The 18,709-nt window shown below is 40.1% G+C and overlaps 1 protein-coding gene across 2 annotated transcripts in view; it reads right to left on the reverse strand.

The window, feature by feature from the left end:
• Positions 1–7,891: 7,891 nt before the first annotated feature.
• Positions 7,892–18,709, reverse strand: part of PHACTR2 (phosphatase and actin regulator 2) — a 130,021-nt gene continuing 119,203 nt past the window's right edge. For both annotated transcript variants that reach the window (XM_023513535.1, XM_023513536.1), the window contains exon 12: positions 7,892–9,860. In XM_023513535.1, the coding sequence (XP_023369303.1) occupies positions 9,845–9,860 (16 nt within the window). In that variant the 3' untranslated portion in view covers positions 7,892–9,844. The remainder of the gene's footprint in view (positions 9,861–18,709) is intronic.

An 18,709-nucleotide genomic window follows, 5' to 3' on the forward strand; every position in this document is an offset into this window, starting at 1 on the left:
CCAGCTCAGGTATATGTGGCTGATGCCTTAGCTGCTTGAGCCACAGGCACCGAGCCTCAGTTTAAATATTTAACTGTGCTCCTTGAGCACAACTATAGAGTTTGGTCTCAGGAAAAAACAAGATTAGACGCTGATATGAGACAAATGCAGAATCTAACTGGATATCGTTTAAATGAATTAGGTCTGGTTGGACAGAAAGAATATGAAAAAAATGCAAAAATTGTAAGTAGGCCAGAAAAAGATTGTTGAACTTCAACTTGGGACTTCCTTCTATTTATCAGATGAAAAAACTTGTTTAAGATGTACAGTACTAATAGTTTGAATCAGGTTTCATGAAACCAGTCCTTTCTGAAGGCTGTAGATATAGAGATTTAGGGGTTGAAAAACTGCTCTTTGTGGTTTAGGTAGATTCTTCCAGAAGTATGTCACACTTAGGAGACACTTCTTACTCACAGATTTTTGATCACTAAGCAAATGGTTAATCTAGTAATTTTAGTTTGCCTGAGGTTTTAAGATCTGCTTGTTGTATTGTCTTGTTTCAACAAGCCTGGGAAGGTATATAATTGAATATGGATGTTAAATCAAAGTCAAGTGTAATACTTTCTTGTTATGGTTTATAATTCTTAGGACAATCTACATATTAGTATTAAAACACTTGTAAAAAACTGCAGTGTTTCATGAAAGTCCGATTTAAACTATGTAACTAATATTAATCTTGTCCCAGAGGGATGTGTGAGATGTTAGCCCATAAAGGAGGATTCCAGCTGGAGGCAGTGGCTTAATCGAAGTTCTAACATTCAGAAGAGTGCACCATGGACTTTGGGAACAATGAGCTTCATTTGGTTCGGCCCAAGCGTGGAATAAAGGGAGTGGAATCTGGAACTGTGGTCTGTGGTTAGACTACAGAAGCTCTTGAGGACTAAAGAGCCTGGAAGTTGCTCAGTAGGCAAAGGGGACTTACTGGCCAATGCTGAGCCAGAAGGATGTGACAGTGACCTCAAGGAAGACCAGCCTGGCAGCAGGACACAGAATGAATTGGTTGGGGAAGACCCAGAGAGGTAATAACTGAGATTCCCAAAGTTATCTGGGACTAATCTAAAGAGGTATCAGACAAACTGTGGGGAAAGATGGCTGTAACTTCTTTGTGGAGTATGCTATGTGAACAATTAGAGGCCAATTCTTGCCCATAATTAGTGCCCCCTACAGGTTTGTCTGACCTGGCCAAGCCATGTTTGTCTAATCACAAAAACCACTATCTGTAACTTGTTTTCATTAAACCCTCAGAGACGGTGCCTGTTTTAGCAAAAGCACAAATTTTCATGCAAACTTTAGGTTCTTAGCCTTTCCAGGTTTTAGTATTAGAGACTATCCTTTATTTTTATCTATTGTTTTTTTAAGCCTGTAGTGCCCGTATTCCCAGGCAGTCTCCCTTTCAAGTACTTAACCAGGCTTGACCCTGCTTAGCTTCCAAGATCAGACTTAGTGACCACCCTTTAAAGGGCAAAGAGTTCAACAGAGTGAGGATTTGGGTGGCTAACAGTAGCAACTCCATACTCCATGTCTGAGATGAGACCAGTGAAAACTAAACCACTGGAAATATGCATCACAGCACTGTGTAAAATGGAAAATCGTTTCTTACCTCCATTAGGTTTTAAAAAGTAATGTTTCAATGTAGAACCTGGTTTTGTCTGAGAAAGAAATGGAAAAGCCACAACCACGTGGAGATGGACTGTTCATTTGCAACAGCGTATTTGGGGCCATTTTTTCAAACCCACAAAACACTCGGTCCCAGTCTCCCTCTGTTTACACATCTGCTGTCTAGGATAATGATATACATGATGCTTTCAACTTTCCTCTCATATTTTTGACCTTGTCCTGGAGCTGAAGGAAGTGAAGTTACTATTGAAACTACTGAGAAATGTGAAAAGTGTATTCCAATTCCTTTTCTGGTTATAATATGGTTCCAACCTCTCTTCTTGCTTGTGATACGTTAAATAGTAAGCATGAGGAGGGAGTCTTTTTATTTTCTATATAGGACTATCTTTTATGTCTCCACATTATAATGGCAGTAAAAACATCAATGGCAAGAGAACTTAGATATAAAAAGATAGCAAGTTTGAAAAATACTTAGTAGATTGTAAGTTGCTGTTAAAAGCAGTAATTCTTTAGACAGATATTGTACATAAAAAGTACAAATCATAAGCCCTTACTTCAAAAGCCATGTTAAAAGGCTAGGAGAAACGGAAATAACAGGCACTCAGGACACTTGTCTTACCTTGCTTTAAAGGTAAGGACTCTGAGCTTTTGATATAGAAAGAGTGAGCATTTGGTGCCCATAGCACAGTGGTTATAGCACCAGCCACATACACCAAGGCTGGTGGGGTTCAAAACTGACCCGGTCCAGCTAAACAATAATGAGAATTGCAACAAAAATAGCTGGTTGGAGCATATTGCAAGTACAAGTTGGATCTATTGGGTGTAGAACACAAATGCCTTAATCCTGTAATTGGGTAAATGAGGTTAAGACTTTATTGATTAGTAGGATGTAGGCACTCCAATTTGTACAAATAATCAACACATTGAATCCCATAGTGGGATAAATGTATTTATGATCTGTGTACAAATGACTTAATAAAAACAAAAGTAATAAGTAAATCAATGAAATTAAGGTAGTTAAAGAAATAGTTTGCTTAGAAGATGCAAGCCCAGGAACCACTATGACATAAGGGTTCTGCTACCTCCTGCTACCACCCCCTTTTAATGTATATAATAAAAATGGAACTAGCCCTGACTGAGAGGCTGCTCCACTGACCTCACATTTGAAGGTGGACAGTCCCCCCCATGGCTATTAAAAGAACTTTCTCTTTGCAAAAAAAAAAATAGCTGGGTGTTGTGGCAGGCACCTGTAGTCCCAGCTACCTGGGAGGCTAAGGCAAGAGAATCGCTTAAGCCCAAGAGTTGGAGGTTGGAAGTTGCTGTGAGCTGTGATGCCATGGCACTCTACTGAGGGCAACATAGTGAAACTCTGTCTAAAAAAAAAAAAAAAAAACCCCACAAAAAACAACCCCCCCACCCACCCAAACTGAGCACTCTCTGAATATAAGAGAAATTGGAACAAACTATAACTGGGATCTCCCAATGATTTTATTGAGGTAACTCTTCCCAATTTTATACATATATGCATTTATATATACTTAGGAAAGCTAACCAATGTTCTAAGGCACTTGGAATTGTGCACAGCAAGGTAGCCTATCATATTATACAACTAAATAGAGCATAATTTTGCTTTTTAAATAACACAAACACTGGTACAGAATTTTAAAAAAAGAGAATACAGAGTCTTTCTTTCAGGTTACAATAGTGGAATACATGTACATATGTGTGTATACCTGTAGATATCTATACCCACATACCATAATACAGTACAGATCAGAACAACAACGAAAGAGAAACTGCCGTGGGAATCAGTGGGTAGTTCCAGTTATTTACACTCACAGATATTATACCTGTGTAATATATAGGACTAGCTCACTCGCTGGAAATCAGGAATCATTCAGTCAGTCTGGCAATGATCACGCCTTACCATCCTCGCCACTTTAACCGAATGAACGCCTATAGTCTGTTATTGAAAAATCACCTTTACACAGAACAAAATAAAGGACTCGTTTGACTTTTTAGTAGGTACAAAATCTGTTTCAGAATGTTTTGAACACACCGGCACATTTCTAAGCCATGGAAGAAACATTTAGAAAAGAAAAAAAAGAGACTTTAGTGCCTATATTTTAAAGGATGAAAGTGGTTTAACCCTCGATTCATTCTGATTATTTCCGAATACTAGTTAGCATTGCAGTGGCAATTTCTCATCACGGAGGCTCTTGAAGCACGCTAATATCATAACTAGAACAAAAGCATTCATTAAGGGAAAAGCCCCCCGAATTGGCAAGTGGTACAAATATTATTGGCATTTTAATATACCATAAAATTGACCTGAGGGTGGAGTGGCATTCTGCCTCCTTTACGCCTTTCAATTTTTTCTTAAAAAAAAAAATACTGCATTAAAAAAGATAAGAATTCTGAAGCACCATCTAAAAGTTGACAATGTGACCACCTTGATTGACTCTGAGTTGTTCCACCTCCAAAACATTTCAGAAATTTTAACATTTTAAAAAATGATAGTGGCTAAATTAATTCCATTCCCCTAGCCACACTCGAGCCAAATAATTTCAAGACGTATTTGCCATTCCGTTTGGGTGATAAAAAGCCCAACAATGCGTTTCTGTGCTGTGGGTACAGTTTAGTATTGTTTCACGTAGGTAAAATGCGTTTTGCGTGACCATCACGGAAGTCCGCACCATATGCACGCAATCCGCAGTTAATCCCCATCTCCGTCATAGTGCAGTATTCACAAATCTCATTAGAGGAGTTGAACCGCGTGACTATGTCTATGCAGGGAGAATTCAAGCATTGGCATGTGGATTAAATGCTTCATTAATAGGATGATTCGGAACTCATGGGCTGCAGCATTCCCAGGTGAAATCTGAGGGTGATTTCTTTCCAAAGCCCACCAGCTTTGCTTATGGGGACTGTTAGTCGTTGTGTTTGTGTTCAACCCATGCAACAATCCTCAGGACGCTGACAAGGACTATGACCACTACTGTAGTTCTAAAGCAAAATTGTGAGGCAGAAAAAAAAAAAAAGGCTTGCTTCACGCAACATCTCTCCTTTAAGTATATACAGGGACCAGGCCAAGTCACTATGTCACTAAACTGCCCAGGCTGCCTGGTAACCTCCTCCCTGAAGAACTAGCAAATGTAAAGCTACGATGAAGCAGAGGCTTGAACAACGGAATTCAGGGCCCAAAGAAATAAATGCAAGGCAGCAGAGACAAGATTTGGGGGTAGGCACTTCTTTTGTGTGCTCAAGTTGCAGTAGACAGTGGTATTCAGGGGAGGTGGTACCACCCTTCTGGGAAGGGCAGTTGATCGTGAGGGAAGGCTTTCTACTTTTGAAGTTTATAACAACTGGGAATGCTACAGGCATTGCATCAGCGGGGACCTAGGACATTAAACATCTGGCGATGCATGGAACATTTCTGGGCAGCAACGAATTGCCCAGCTCCAAATGCCAAGAGCACCCCCACCAAGAAACAATGACCAACAGTGCTTTGCTCATATGTGCAGCTGTGCTAGCAATTCGACAAGCTGACATTATGTGTGCAGTAAATCCTACCATAACTGAAAGTGATCCTTTCTTATAGGGTTGGCTTTAGGTGGGAACAGCTGCCACAGGAGTCTCCATCTTTTTTCCAGAAACTTTACAATGTACACAATGAGATTTCTTAATTTGGGATGACCTTGTCTTCAAAAAAAGCTGCTTCCCAGAAATGCTAATGGTGCTTTCCATGTCTATATAGACCTTAGCCTTAATGATTACAAAAAGTAAATGGACAGTGAAAACGAGAATGATTGGAGGGTATTCTACCTTCGTCCTCACCACCACTGGTCTCTAACACTCCTCTTTGAAACCTGGGTTTTAATTATCAGAAAGATGTCCCTATTAATTCGATGATTTCTTCTACATCGCTTTTCCCAAATTCATTCTGCTTTGTCAAGTAAAACAAGCTCGGCTATCCCAGCAGGAAGTACGGAGCAAACACTCAATAGTGAAAGATTAGCTATTTCAGGAGGCCAAGGGACAATTTGTCCATAAATTGAATCTAATGGGGTTCCTCACTCTTTACCCATACTCTAATGATGTGAAGAAATTCACTCTTATCTCAAAGTCTAACACACACTTTTGCTAGGAAGGCTAGGCTTCACATGATTGAAATTTTTAGAAATGCTCAAGACAGTTCTTTTGTGCTGAGGAAAATGACATAAATTCACATACCTCGCACTATTTTAATTCTGTCCACCTACTCTGAGGAAGATTTCTTGCTCTGTGAAATTTGCTACTGGGACCACAACGAATCACAACTTGGTAAGACAAAGACGAAGAGTAAGAAAAGACTGAAGACATTTTTGAATTGAGAAAGGTATAAAGGAAAGCTCTCACTGCTTGAATGTGGATGTACTACTACTCTGTGGCAACAAGACAGCCTTTTTCTACAATTCTTGAAAGTTGTGTCTGACTCCATAAAGCATAAATAAGATGCCTGTTGCATGTCAATGTGGTAGATGTCAGGATATACAGTGGAAATGCAGATTTTTTTGTCTTTTAAGAGTAAGCTAGTATATACCGGTATATAGGATATATATAAATATTTGCCAATCCAGCAGTGAATTAATTGTAGGGTGTAAAATCTGACTTTTTTTTTTTGACCTGGATTATAAGGACTCATCTCTCATTTTCAATATTTGGTTGATTTCTGAAGAACGTATTCAATTCTTCTATTTCCTTCAATATGTTTTTACTTACATGTAAGAACTTCCTACTACTAGAACATATTTACTAGAATTAGAGAAAGGTAAGTGAGTCGACTGGTTATGCTCCGAAAGCACATGAAGATGAACCAGAAAGTCCATTTTTCTGTGTAATTCAAAGAGACAGATGTGTTCGTGTTTTCCTCTATTTAAAATAGCCGTTCAAATACCCTAAATAGTTTGCTGAATATTATAGATTTCAGTGAAATAATCTAAGGAATTCTACCTAACATAAAAAAATGCAAGACACTTCACACACGTAGGAAATTGTCAGGCAAGCTGCCCCAAATGAACACTCGTCACCAGAGAACTAATTTTGTCAGACTGTCTGGTAATGACCTGACAAGGGCCACCGTGCATCTTCTTGCTACCTTAGTATTGGTGCTTTTTGTCCTCCTTTTAAAAAGATGGACAGCATCACTTTTTTAACCCCCTTCTTTTTTTTTTTTTTTTTTTTTTAAATTTGTCCCTTTTGATTGGAGGGTCACTTTGCTTTAGCTCTGGGACCTTCCTGAAGACGGTTTGTTTTCTTCCTTAATCACATCTCGGGCACTCAGGAAAACCCACTCACTTCCTCTATGTCAGACTAATGCCATACTTTAAGTAGTGGAAAATCTGGAATTGTGTTACTCCAACTCCAAAAAGAAGTGCAGTTCCCAGACATATTTATTTTCCTTATAGACTGTTCACTTATTGGCTGGATTGGCAAAATACTGACAGTAGGCAGGGGCATGATTAAATGGTGGGTGGTCCAAACCCTACATCCTCTTGGGGCTGCCAGGCAAGAGACCTCTGGCTGGGCCGCTGGTGGTGATACGCAGCGTCTCTGTCTTTTAGAATGCACTATTAAAACAGAGCTGTATCCTGTAAAATACCGTTTGGCTCATAATCCTTTAATTCTTAACATAGTTTTAATTTAATGAATCATTCTAATGAAATAATTGGTAGTTCCAATTACTTAAATAGTAGCCTACCAGTGATTAGTTATTTTTTTTTTAATTTTTACTTTTAATCTTCTAACTTACAAAATTTTCTCTAAATGCGTCAATGAGTCTGAAGAAAAGCTGTGGGTAGTTCAGAAATCTCACATATACAATGAAAACCAGATTTTTACTTTTTATATTAGGAGTATCTCATCATAGAGAATAAAGAAATTGCAGCATACACACCACTAGTGGGGAAAAAAAATGGTTCCTTTTATCAACCAGCTGGAAACTTACTAGGACATGCATCTTGAGTGATAAAATGGCGATAATGTATCCTATTTACCATTATAGAGAGGCCTTGTGATTAAAATGTTTTAAAAAGTGATCAAAGATCATAAGCATAGAAAATTAAAAGAAACATATTTTTTGGTATTTCCCCCAAGACACTAAAATGATAATACAATAAAATATCATAAGGAAAAGGATGACTTTGGAAAAAAAAATTAGAATAAGTTCATTTTTTATGGCGGGATTAAAACACTTTAAGATAGACAAGACTTCAGGCAGAAACAGATACTTGGCCATACAGAAAAATGTTTTTCAAAGCAAAAGCATGTCTCACCCTGTCAGTGAAATGACTATAGTGCAGACTCCAGGTTTATTTCATTAATGCACATAGCTGAGGGCAACGACAGCCATGAGAATCCTGATTACTTTTCTTAGTTATAAAATGATTCTGGGTTTTGATAATTGGCCAACTGGGGCTAAAAAAGGTTTGTTCTTTTTTAACCAATGGGCTTCTAAGCCAGATAACAACTTTGTAAACAAAATCATTCAATTTCAAATGGTTCTTCAAAACACCAATGAGTGGCAGATCTAAATGTATCCACCAGATTAAATGCTTACGTGTGAGTTGAAATAGAAAATTATGGTCTTCCATGTTATGAACCAGAGAAATATTAGAAAATTCTAGTCCAGGCTCTGAGAATAAAATAAGGTCTACTTAGGTGTTGCCTTGCTATAAATTTCATGTGTTTGGGGACCAAACAACTGAAAGGACAACTGAATGCCAGGTAGTATTTATACATGGTCCTATGCATTTGGGAGCAGAAGTCATGCTGTGCTCATGACTCCATGGAAAACAGCAAAGCAACTACAGAGGGCTCTTCATGTAAACAATACTGACTGTAGGCTCACAGGGACACCTTCCATGACTTCAGTCTCACTGATTGCTTTACACTGAAAGTGAATACTGTACTACATGTATGGATGCTGCCTGCAGATTCTTAAATTACAAGACAGGGTTTTCCTCACACCCCACATAGCAGAAACTTTGTGTTCTATGGAGCCTTTGAGTGAGTATTATTTTGATCTCTGTGCTTTAATTTTTTAAATAGCAGCAACCCAACTTTTTTTTTTTTTTTTTTAAATGCAGCACTGAAAAATAACTGGTCCTTTGCATTCCCACTCAGAACTAACCACAGGCAGCACATTTGTACATCTTGCTTACATTTTAACGCTGGGTTCCGGGTTTTTAAAAGGGTGTAATGACTGTCAATATTATCTCCGTTAGAACAAGTGTGGGTGCATTGACATTGAAGATAATTAAGACAGGGAAAGAGCAAAAGATTGACTTCTGAAGCTTGCTGCAGTTTATAGGGTCATATTACATCTGCCTTTATTCCCGGTCTTGCTCTCCTGGTGGAAGGTTGGTACACTAGGAAAGGAGTATAAAAAAAGGTCAAGTGTGTATTGCTATGCTATTTAAAGCATGCAACACAATTTGGGGAGGCATGCTTGTTAAGAGTCAATAGAAGCCTCTTGCATTTAAGAAAAAGATGCATGAAAACATTCAGACGTTTCTGGCAATTGGATTCACTGGCACAACATAAAATAATGGTACTGCACTGTACCAACAAAATGGTGAAACAAGAATATTCTTCTAGGATCAAGTCTTTAAAGAATCCATGCTGAATAATTAGATTCCCAAGTCCCTTAATAAGCTCTCAGCTACCAAACGCCTACTTCAAAAATACATTTACGTGTCAATTTTCTCTTTTCTTCATTAACATAATGAAATATTTCTTTTCCTTTCTGGTCTGTAATTCCTACCCCTTTCCCACGCCCACCAATTCCAATCTCTTATTTTTCTTGAACCTGCATTATAAAATTTGGCTCTCTGGTATAGCCGGCGATTGTCTTCTGCTCATCTTCTTTGATTAAAACTCTTGATGAAGAATAACTGATGTAACCATGGTGTCCCCTACCATGCACAATCCAGGCCGCGAGGGTCACCGCATCCTCCCTTTGCTTGTTGGCCCCATCTGGGCCGCACAGGTGAGGAGCACTTTGCAACACAGCCGAGTCACACACTTCCTTCACCAGAAGTTAAAGGGAAACACACACGTTCCAATCCCAGTGCAATATCAGGTGTTCAGGAAGCAGGGCTTCCCCCAAAGATGATCAGTTTATGTCTCGAAATAGTCTCATGTTTCATTACGGACGATGAAACCTGGAGTAAGAAAGAGAAACTTTTGAGTCTGCGGTATGAGGAGCGCACTCTGCTTTCAGTGAGCCGCATGAGGCATGGTAATGTTTGTGGCTGAAGTCAGCTCGAGAGTCCCCCAGCGGAACTAATCCTCCTGACAAGCTGCCATTCACTTCGCTCCTTCACCCTCCATGTTGAAAGAGTCGACAAGTCCTGCCTCGATTGCTGGGCTTTGAGTCATTAAAGTTGTTATAACAGAATACTGTCATACATGTTACCTTGGAAACCAGAGATGACCCTTGCATAAAAAATGCTGGTTATATCCTTCAGGTTACAGGGCAATCAATATACGAAACATCCCTGTTGTTGAGAGTCACGTTCTAACCCCTTCTAAGCAGAGTGAGATGTTTCACCATGGGATTTAGGTCATACCTGCTCTGTAGTTCTATAAAAGGAAAACAACGAATAGTCATTTCATTAGCTTCAGCCTCCCATCACCTGGGATGGCTGACCCCCAGTCTACCTTCTGGATGTGACTTCTGAGCACCTGCTGGGGATTTCCACCCAGATGTTCTGCCGTGACCAGAACATCTTACTTACATTCTTACTAAGCGTGTCCAGAAAGCTTTTCTTGTTAACTTGCCTTCGCACTCTCTATTTTGTTTGATGTCTTACCTTTTAAAATATTTTTAGCCTAGAAACCTCAGCTTTGCAATTCATGTCCCTCTTTTATCCTTCATGTCCCGTAAGTCAGCAAGTCCTGCCTCGATTGCCCCGTCTTGGAGTCATTAATGTCCTGGCCACTTTGGCTGGCTCTACTTGCACAATCAGCTTGCTGGCCAGCTAGCTGGCGGCACTTCCCTCCCTGCAGGTCCTAAACATGCCTTGGATTTTTGTAGCCCGGTGCTTTTGAACATTCTCTTCCTCAATACTGTAATTCCCTCTCTTTGTTTCCATCTTCAAGATCAAGGTCAAAAGCTAGCCTCTCCCTAAAGCCTCATCTGGTCTGGCTCTTCAGGCGACTTCTGTGATTCCACGTACGTGCAGCTCTACTTGGCCCTCCCCTCTGTCTTCTGTCCCCGCACGCTCACCTGCCCTGGGTGGCTCATCAGTCTGCTGACCGGTTTCTCCATCTCAAGCTCCCTCCATCAAATCTATGCTTGAATTTTAGCCTTATAACATATTAACCCCATCATTTCTCTCCCTCCCTCCTTGCTTCTCTCCCTTCATTCTTTCCTCTCTCCTTCCCTCCCTTTATTTCTTTTTAAGAGTCTTTTTAAGAGTCTTACTCTGTTATCCAGGCAGGAGAGCCATGGCATCAGCCTAGCTCACAGCAACTTCCAACTCTTGGATTCAAGCGATCCTCCTGCCTCAATCTCTTGAGTAGCTGGGACCCAGCTACAGGCATACAGCATAATGCCTGGCTCATTTTTCTATCTTCCTGAGCTCAGTGGACCCTTCCATATTGGCCTCCCAGGGTGCTAGGATTACAGGCATGAACCACCTCACCTGGCCCATTCTAGTTCTTTCTTAGAAGCTTTGTATTAGTTCCCATTTCCTACAAAATAAAATTTAAATTTCCTACAGTGGCAACTGCGCCTTTTAGAACGTGGCGCAAGCTATGTTTCTAGCTATAGCTCTATCATGAACCCCAATTGTCTAAGCTCCGATCATTTGCCCCCCAAATGCGTTTGTGCTCATGCTTTCCTTCTTTCCTTATCTCTCTTCCATCTCCACGTTGTTCAGTCTTACTCCCTGAGTTCGCCAGACTCCCCTTTCTCCCCTGCTCCGGGAAGCGTTGATGGCTCTCACTTCTGTGTTCCTGTAACCTTTGGTTACACCCCGACTGCTCACATGTGTACTCTTTGCACAGGCGTGCCGCTGCTGTTAGATGGTGAGAAGCTGAGGGGAGAATTGTTCTTATCCACTTTTATATACTCGGGGAATACAGAACCTCATCTGGAGTGGTGCTGAATAAATGTTACTGTGTTAAATGGATCTAAGCAATACAAATGAACAATGAAAGACCTAAGACAAGATCGACCACAAACTGCTAACTGGAGAAGATGCTGGATGGATACAGGGGATTTTTTATTACCTTTGTATGTTGGAATTTCCAAACATCAAAATAAAAATCAGATATGTCAAGCTTTCCAAAACTAGCCAACAAGCTGTTACTCAAGAAGGAATGTGTTCTCTTTGAGTTCAGCTCTTTATCTCCTCCTGACCATAACCATGGGCATGGTGGGGACCTCCACCCCTGTGTTCGTTAAACAAAGGCAATGTCACCCTTCCAGTCACAGGGGCCTTCTCTCTGCCTCCTGATCACGCAGAATTCCCTCCCACCCGGACGCTAAGCTAGGAAGGCCACAAGCTCTCCCTTCTACATTAGATAGAATGTTTTTCTCCTCCCCCAGTGGTGGACTCAGAGCTCCGTATAATCATTTAAAATCAAAGAACACATTTTATCTCTGCAAGAGACCCCTATATAGTAAATTTTAGGCATTAACACAACTGGATTTGGGAATAACTAGAAACTTGGTTAAGCATTTCACATTCCCAGGCTACACTTTGATTGCCACTGTTTCTTCTCAAACTTTTAAAAGTGACTAGAAAAGCATACACAGTGTGCTCAAGCAATTCTCCTGCCCCAGGCTCCCAAGTAATTGGAATTACAAGCATGTACCACCACACTTGACTATTTTTTTTTTCTATTTTTTGTAGAGCTGTGGGTCTTGCCTGTACTCAGGCTGGTCTTGAACTCCTGGCCTTAAGCAATCCTCCTGTCTCAGCCTCCCAGAGTGCTAGGATTATAGCATGAGCAATCCTGCCAGGCCCACAATTTAATTTTTTTTTGAGACAGAGTCTCACTCTGTCCCCCTTAATAGAGGGACATGGCATCAGAGCTCACAGCAACCTCAAATTCTTGGGCTCAGGTGATTCTCTTGCTCAGGTTGGTCTCGAACTCCTGAGCTCAATCAATCCTCCTATCTCAGTCTCCTAGTTACAGGCATGAGCCACCACGTTCTGTCACATAATTTAATTTTTAAGAATTTAGGCTGGGCTTGGTGGCCCACACCTATAATTCTAGCACTCTGGGAGGAGCCCAACACAGGAGGATTGCTTAAGGCCAGGAGTTCAAGACCAGCCCAAGTAAAAGTGATTACCACCCCCTCCCCCAGCATCTCTACTAAAATAAAAAAACAAAAACTAGTTGGCTATTGTGGCGGCATCTGTAGTTCCAGTACTTGGGAGGCTGAGGCAAGAGGATTACTTGAGCCCAAGAATTTGAGGTTGCTATGAGTCATAATACCACAGCACTCTATTGAGGATGACAAAGTGAGACTGTCTCAAAAACAAAAAACAAAAAAAGGAAGAATTTACTTATCTTCCTGTAAATTCATTCAGATAATATAAAATTCATAATTACTCACAAAGTAAAATATTATTTTCTTTCTTTCTTTTTTTTGGTTGCAGATTTTGGCAGGGGCTGGGTTTGAACCCACCACCTCCGGTATATGGGGCCAGTGCCCTACTCCTTGAGCCACAAGCACTGCCTGAAATATTACTTTCTTGTACCTCCCTATTTGATATAGAAAGAAATCCAAAATAATTCATTCTCCCTTCAAAGAGTTTAAAAGAGTTTCACTGTCATGCCACACACACATAGGTTAAACACATGAAGAAGCTCTGTTTAATCACAGTTCCTTGTTCTGCCTGAAAGGCCAGGACCCACAGTTGGCTGGGCTCTTATTATTCCCAAACCGGAGCCATGCTTTTGATTCTAGGGGCTCATGCTGCATCTTACAACTCTTTTTAGTTTTTGTCCAGGTAGCAAGCGAACAGAGCATCCATGAAAAGGCAATTCCACTCCAAAAGCAACTTTCCCATTCTATGGAGGGAAAGTTCCTTAAGGGGACTCCTTAATTAATTTTTACTGCAGTCTCAAGTATAGGTCCTGCTGTGTCACATGTTTATTTAGAAGTTGAAAAGCGTATTTAGAAGTTGAAAGAGTGGTTCACCTTATCTGTAAATCTATATAGGACAGGAATACCCCAAGAAAGTGTAGAATGAGATCATTGCTTAACAATGTAAGTATCTAGATACACTTGGCCCTGGCGTAACATGGGTTTGAACTGCATGGGTCCACTTACACATGAATTTTCTTCTGCCTCTGCCGCCCCTGACAACAAGACCAAGCCCTCCTCCTCCTACTGAATAGGACAAAGATAAGGATGAAGAACTTTATGCTATCTCCGCTCACTTAATGAACGCTAAATATACTTCCTCTTTCTTAGGATTTTCTTAACAAGCTTTTCTCTTCTCTTATCTTATGTTATTAAAAGAATGCAATATATAATGCATGAACAAAATATGTTTTAATAAACTGTTTATGTTATCAGTAAGGCTTCTGGTAAAAAGGAGGCTATTAATTGGGAATCAGGAGTTATACGTGGATTTTCCACTGCACGGGGACAATGTCCCTAACCCCAGCGTTGTTCAAGGGGTCAACTATGTATGTGTGTGTGTGTATCTATCTCCGTCTCAATATAACATTTAAACAATGTGAAAACTAAAGAAAAAATATAGCTCTGCTATATTTCTTAATCTTTATTGCTATGTATCTGAATTTTAAATAAAATATATCATTGCCATATATACATTTAGTCAATATCCTGATTTTCCTGTAAGACATTATGCCAAGGCTCTCTTGAGGCCCATTGAGACTCTAAGAGCTTCAATTCAAGGATTCTTTGAATGTTTGACAGTATCCCTTAATATAATAAGCCAATAATTTATAAGCTAATGAAAAAATATATGATATTTTCTCACATTTGAAAAATATCACTTATAAAAGTAAAAGTTTATTTTTAAAAAGTGATATTCTCTCCTGATTATAAGTCTGGTGCATGTTAACACCTTAAAAAAATTGTCAAAAAAAAATATCTAGGGTATTAAAGTCATTCATTCTTAGCAGTGATCATTTTAAAATTTAGTTTTTAGATGAAATTTGATGTCTCATGCAATTGGTCTTTACAATTTCAAAAATGACTTTGTACTATAAAAAATTCCATTTAATATGGAAAGAAAATGGCTTCTGTTTGCCATGACAGTCAAGAATGTAGTGACCTTATCTAATAATGCCTTGCCTTTTAAATGGACTTTTGGGTTTTCTACGGTGGACTGAGCGGGCAGCTGCTGGGGGCAGAAAACGCAGGATGTGGCCAGATAAGCAGCAAGTGCTTGAAGGATCAAAGGTGATTTACGTTAAACTTGGGCCCCATCAAGGCACAGGATGAATTCTTCTGGGGACCATTTGCCCCCACTTTTTTCAAGGCCCTAAGATGCATTCCATTTCTGAAGAGCTATCTGGAAAATACTGCGGGGGGGGGGGGGGGGGGGGGGGGGCGGGGAATAGCCTCGGGAATTAGGTGAAAGAGTGGATCATCACAGTTCCTCACTGCTACAGATCAAACATGCGTTCTAGGACGCAGGCAGCAGAGGTATTTTCTCTTGCATGAAAAGGTGAGAGGTCCCTAATTAGTTTTAGCACCAACAAATTATTTAAGAAAAGCCACCACATGGAATCCTCATTTACAGATTGAGGACTCAGGGAATAGATCCTTTAGTTTTGCTTTTAAATGTTTGTTTTTGACCTTGTTAACATCTTCTTGTATTTTTTTCCAAATTATTCCAGATTCTGAAGAGAATACATTTGTATGCTTCAAAAACTCAAAAAGTACAAGGGTTAGCATTGAGAAATCGCCTTCCCAGGCCTGCCCCTAGTCACCCGCCAGTATATTCCTCCAGAGATCCAGCAGCAAAGGAAGCTAAAGATGAGAACGGACCCTTCCAGGGTTCACTGATACATCACTGTGTGGGAGGCCTGTCTAGATAAAAGGTGCTAGAGCAGAGGAGGTAGGGCTGTCGCCATTTATTAACCAGCTCAAATCTGCAGGGAGTTAGGCGACGGGGGTTTCCAAGGGAAGGCTGACTTGGTAGAAGTGTCTGACACTAATGAGAAGAAAGGAGAGCTGCTGTATATCTAGGCTGCATTTAAAGGGCAAGGTAGTGATTCATCGTATTTATTCCTCCCCCAAGACAGGCTGGGGCTAACAGTACCACGTATCTTCTATATGAGCAATTTTCCAAATACAAAACATTACCATATTTTTGTATTATTTTGATTAGAAAATGTACAGTTTACCCAAACTTTTTCCTCTTAAAAGCAACACTGAAAACAACTTGAAAATCCTAAACATGACTTCTGTGTCTCCGAGCCAAAATATTTCCCTACTGGAACTCAGCTCTAATGATGTCATGTAAATTAATGGAAGCCTAGCAGTAGACATTTGCTTTATTGCCAAGTTTTAAAGAAAACTTAAGCAAGGCATATTTATTTTAGTGATATGAATATTTAATTCTTCCTTATCTGAAAAGGCATTTTAAAGAGTATTAATCAATATACTTTTTGGAAAATTTTTAATGTTTACCCTTGATGTCAGCTGTTCCTCCCTCCGAAACTCAACTGTTTGCATCTGTTAATATTTACTTAAACAATGCGGATATCAATAGACGATGAAACACAGGAAGCATAGCCTAAATTTCTCTAAATGAGTTAAGTAGAGAAAAATAGGCAATAGGCTTCTGAAGGTCAGAGGAGATAGAAAAACATACTATGTATCTACCCTAATTAAACAGCTTGACACAGGCAAGGATAAACAAACAGCTCATTAGAACATATTGAAGAATGCAGAAACGGATCTATGTATATATTACAAGAGAATTTCACATGCCATTTCCCAATTACCCGGCTGCTCCAGTCAGCTCTATGTCACCAAAAAAATATCCAGCCACCTTTTTATGATCAATTACAAGTGTCACATTCTAGCATTCACTTTTCCTGACCCGGACAGAGTGGAAGGGATAAATGAGACAAATTAAGTCTGGCTTGAAATGGGCATGTTATTGGTCCAACTATGACTGCAATGGAATAAAATCCTCAAACAGACAAAAATCCTACACATTCAGATTGTTGGGAGGCCCTGCACATGCATACACAATTAAATAGGACACAGGTGGAGTAAATAAATAAAGAAGAAATACAGTCATTTCTTGGTATTCACAGAAGATCAGTTACACTCAGGATCCCCGGGGATACCAAAATCCACAGATGCTCAAGTCTCTCATACAAAATAATGCAGAGTATTGGCATATAACTCACACAGAGCTTCCCGTATACTTTAAACCATCTCTAGATTACTTATAAAACCTAATACAATGCAGGCTATAGAAGTAGCTATAATACTGTATTTTAAAATGTGCAGCCAGGCACAATGGCTCACTCCTGTAATCCTAGCACTCTGAGAAGCCAAGGTGGGTGGAATGCTTGAGCTCAGGAGTTTGAGATGAGCCTCAGCAATAGTGACATCCTGTCTCTACTGACAAAAAAGAAAAAACTGAGGCAAGAGGATCTCTTGAGCCCAAGAACTTGATGTTGGTGGGAGTTATGATGCCATTCTACTCTAGTCAGGATATCAGAGTGACACTCTGTCTCAAAGAAAAAAAAAATTTGTATTATTTTTATTGTTTCTATTGTTATTTTAAATTTATTTAAAAAAATATTTTGTAAGGCCGGGCACAGTGGCTCATGCCTGTAATCCTAGCATTCTGAGAGGGTGAGGCAAGAGAATCACTTGAGCTCAGAAATCTGAGACCAGCCTGAGCAAGAGCGAGACCCCATCTCTACTGAAACCAGAAAAAACTAGCTGGGTGTTATGGTGGGTGCCTGCAGTCCAGCTACTTGGGAGGTTGAGGCAAAAGGAATTCTTGAGCCCAAAGGTTTAAGGTTGCTATGAGCTAAGATGCCATAGTACTCCACCAAGGGTGACACAGTGAGGCTTTGTCTCAAAAAAAAAATTTTTGTTTTGGATCATGGTTGGTTGATCCTGTGTATATGGAAGGCCAGCTCTGCCCCTAAAAGACAGAAGAGTTTCTTCTGCACAACAGACATCAACATAGGAGCAACAGCCGCAGAGCAAGGCCCCCACGGATTCAGGGACGGGTTTGCTGTTAAATGATAAGGCTATAGACTGCTATTCCATCATCCCGTGACATGCTCCCTGGCACAGAGCACCACCCTCCTGCCCTGGAATAGCAGCACCAGGATGTATGGCTGCCCTGCAGAGGCTGTTTCTAGCCCAGGGGTTGGGTTCAATATTTGTTCCCCTGAAAGACCTACTGTGATCTGCTTCATGTGATCACTGTCATGGTATTTTTTTAAAAAATCAATTCAATTCTTCAAGATTGAACTGGTGTGCAAACTTTTAGAAACATACCTGTTATAGAGAACAAAGCACATATACCAATCAGATGGAAATAAAAACACCTGCGGAGTGCAGGCCTCAGACTATGGGAGCCCTCAGGTCCCTTCTGATTTTAGTAGCCTGTGAAAGAAACTGAAGAGTGCTGGGAGGGAAAATGGCAGGAGGACACCAATCTCCTGGGACCCCGGTGAAACCTGCACTCTTCTTCTAAGTTGCGTCTTCTGAAAAGCCAGCTTCCATGTGAAGTTATGTCAACGTACATGCCCACATGGACTCTCGCCAATATCTATCTATTCTGGGTGTACAACTTCAAATAACCCTGCTCAAGAGCTGAATGTATGATGTTAGTACTTGTCTTTTGGCTCAGAAAATAAAACTAAGAAAGGACCCGAAATGTAGCCCTTTGGAATGATTCAGAATTCTTTGAAAGAAAAAAAAATTAATTTTAGAATAAACTGTGGTATATGTACACCATGGAATACTATGCAGCCATAAAGAAAGATGGAGACTTTACCTCCTTCATGTTTACATGGATGGAGCTGGAAA

Source organism: Otolemur garnettii, unplaced genomic scaffold (genome assembly GCF_000181295.1).
Source record: "Otolemur garnettii isolate 467f Iridium unplaced genomic scaffold, OtoGar3 scaffold00042, whole genome shotgun sequence".
Taxonomy (NCBI): Eukaryota; Metazoa; Chordata; class Mammalia; order Primates; family Galagidae; genus Otolemur; species Otolemur garnettii.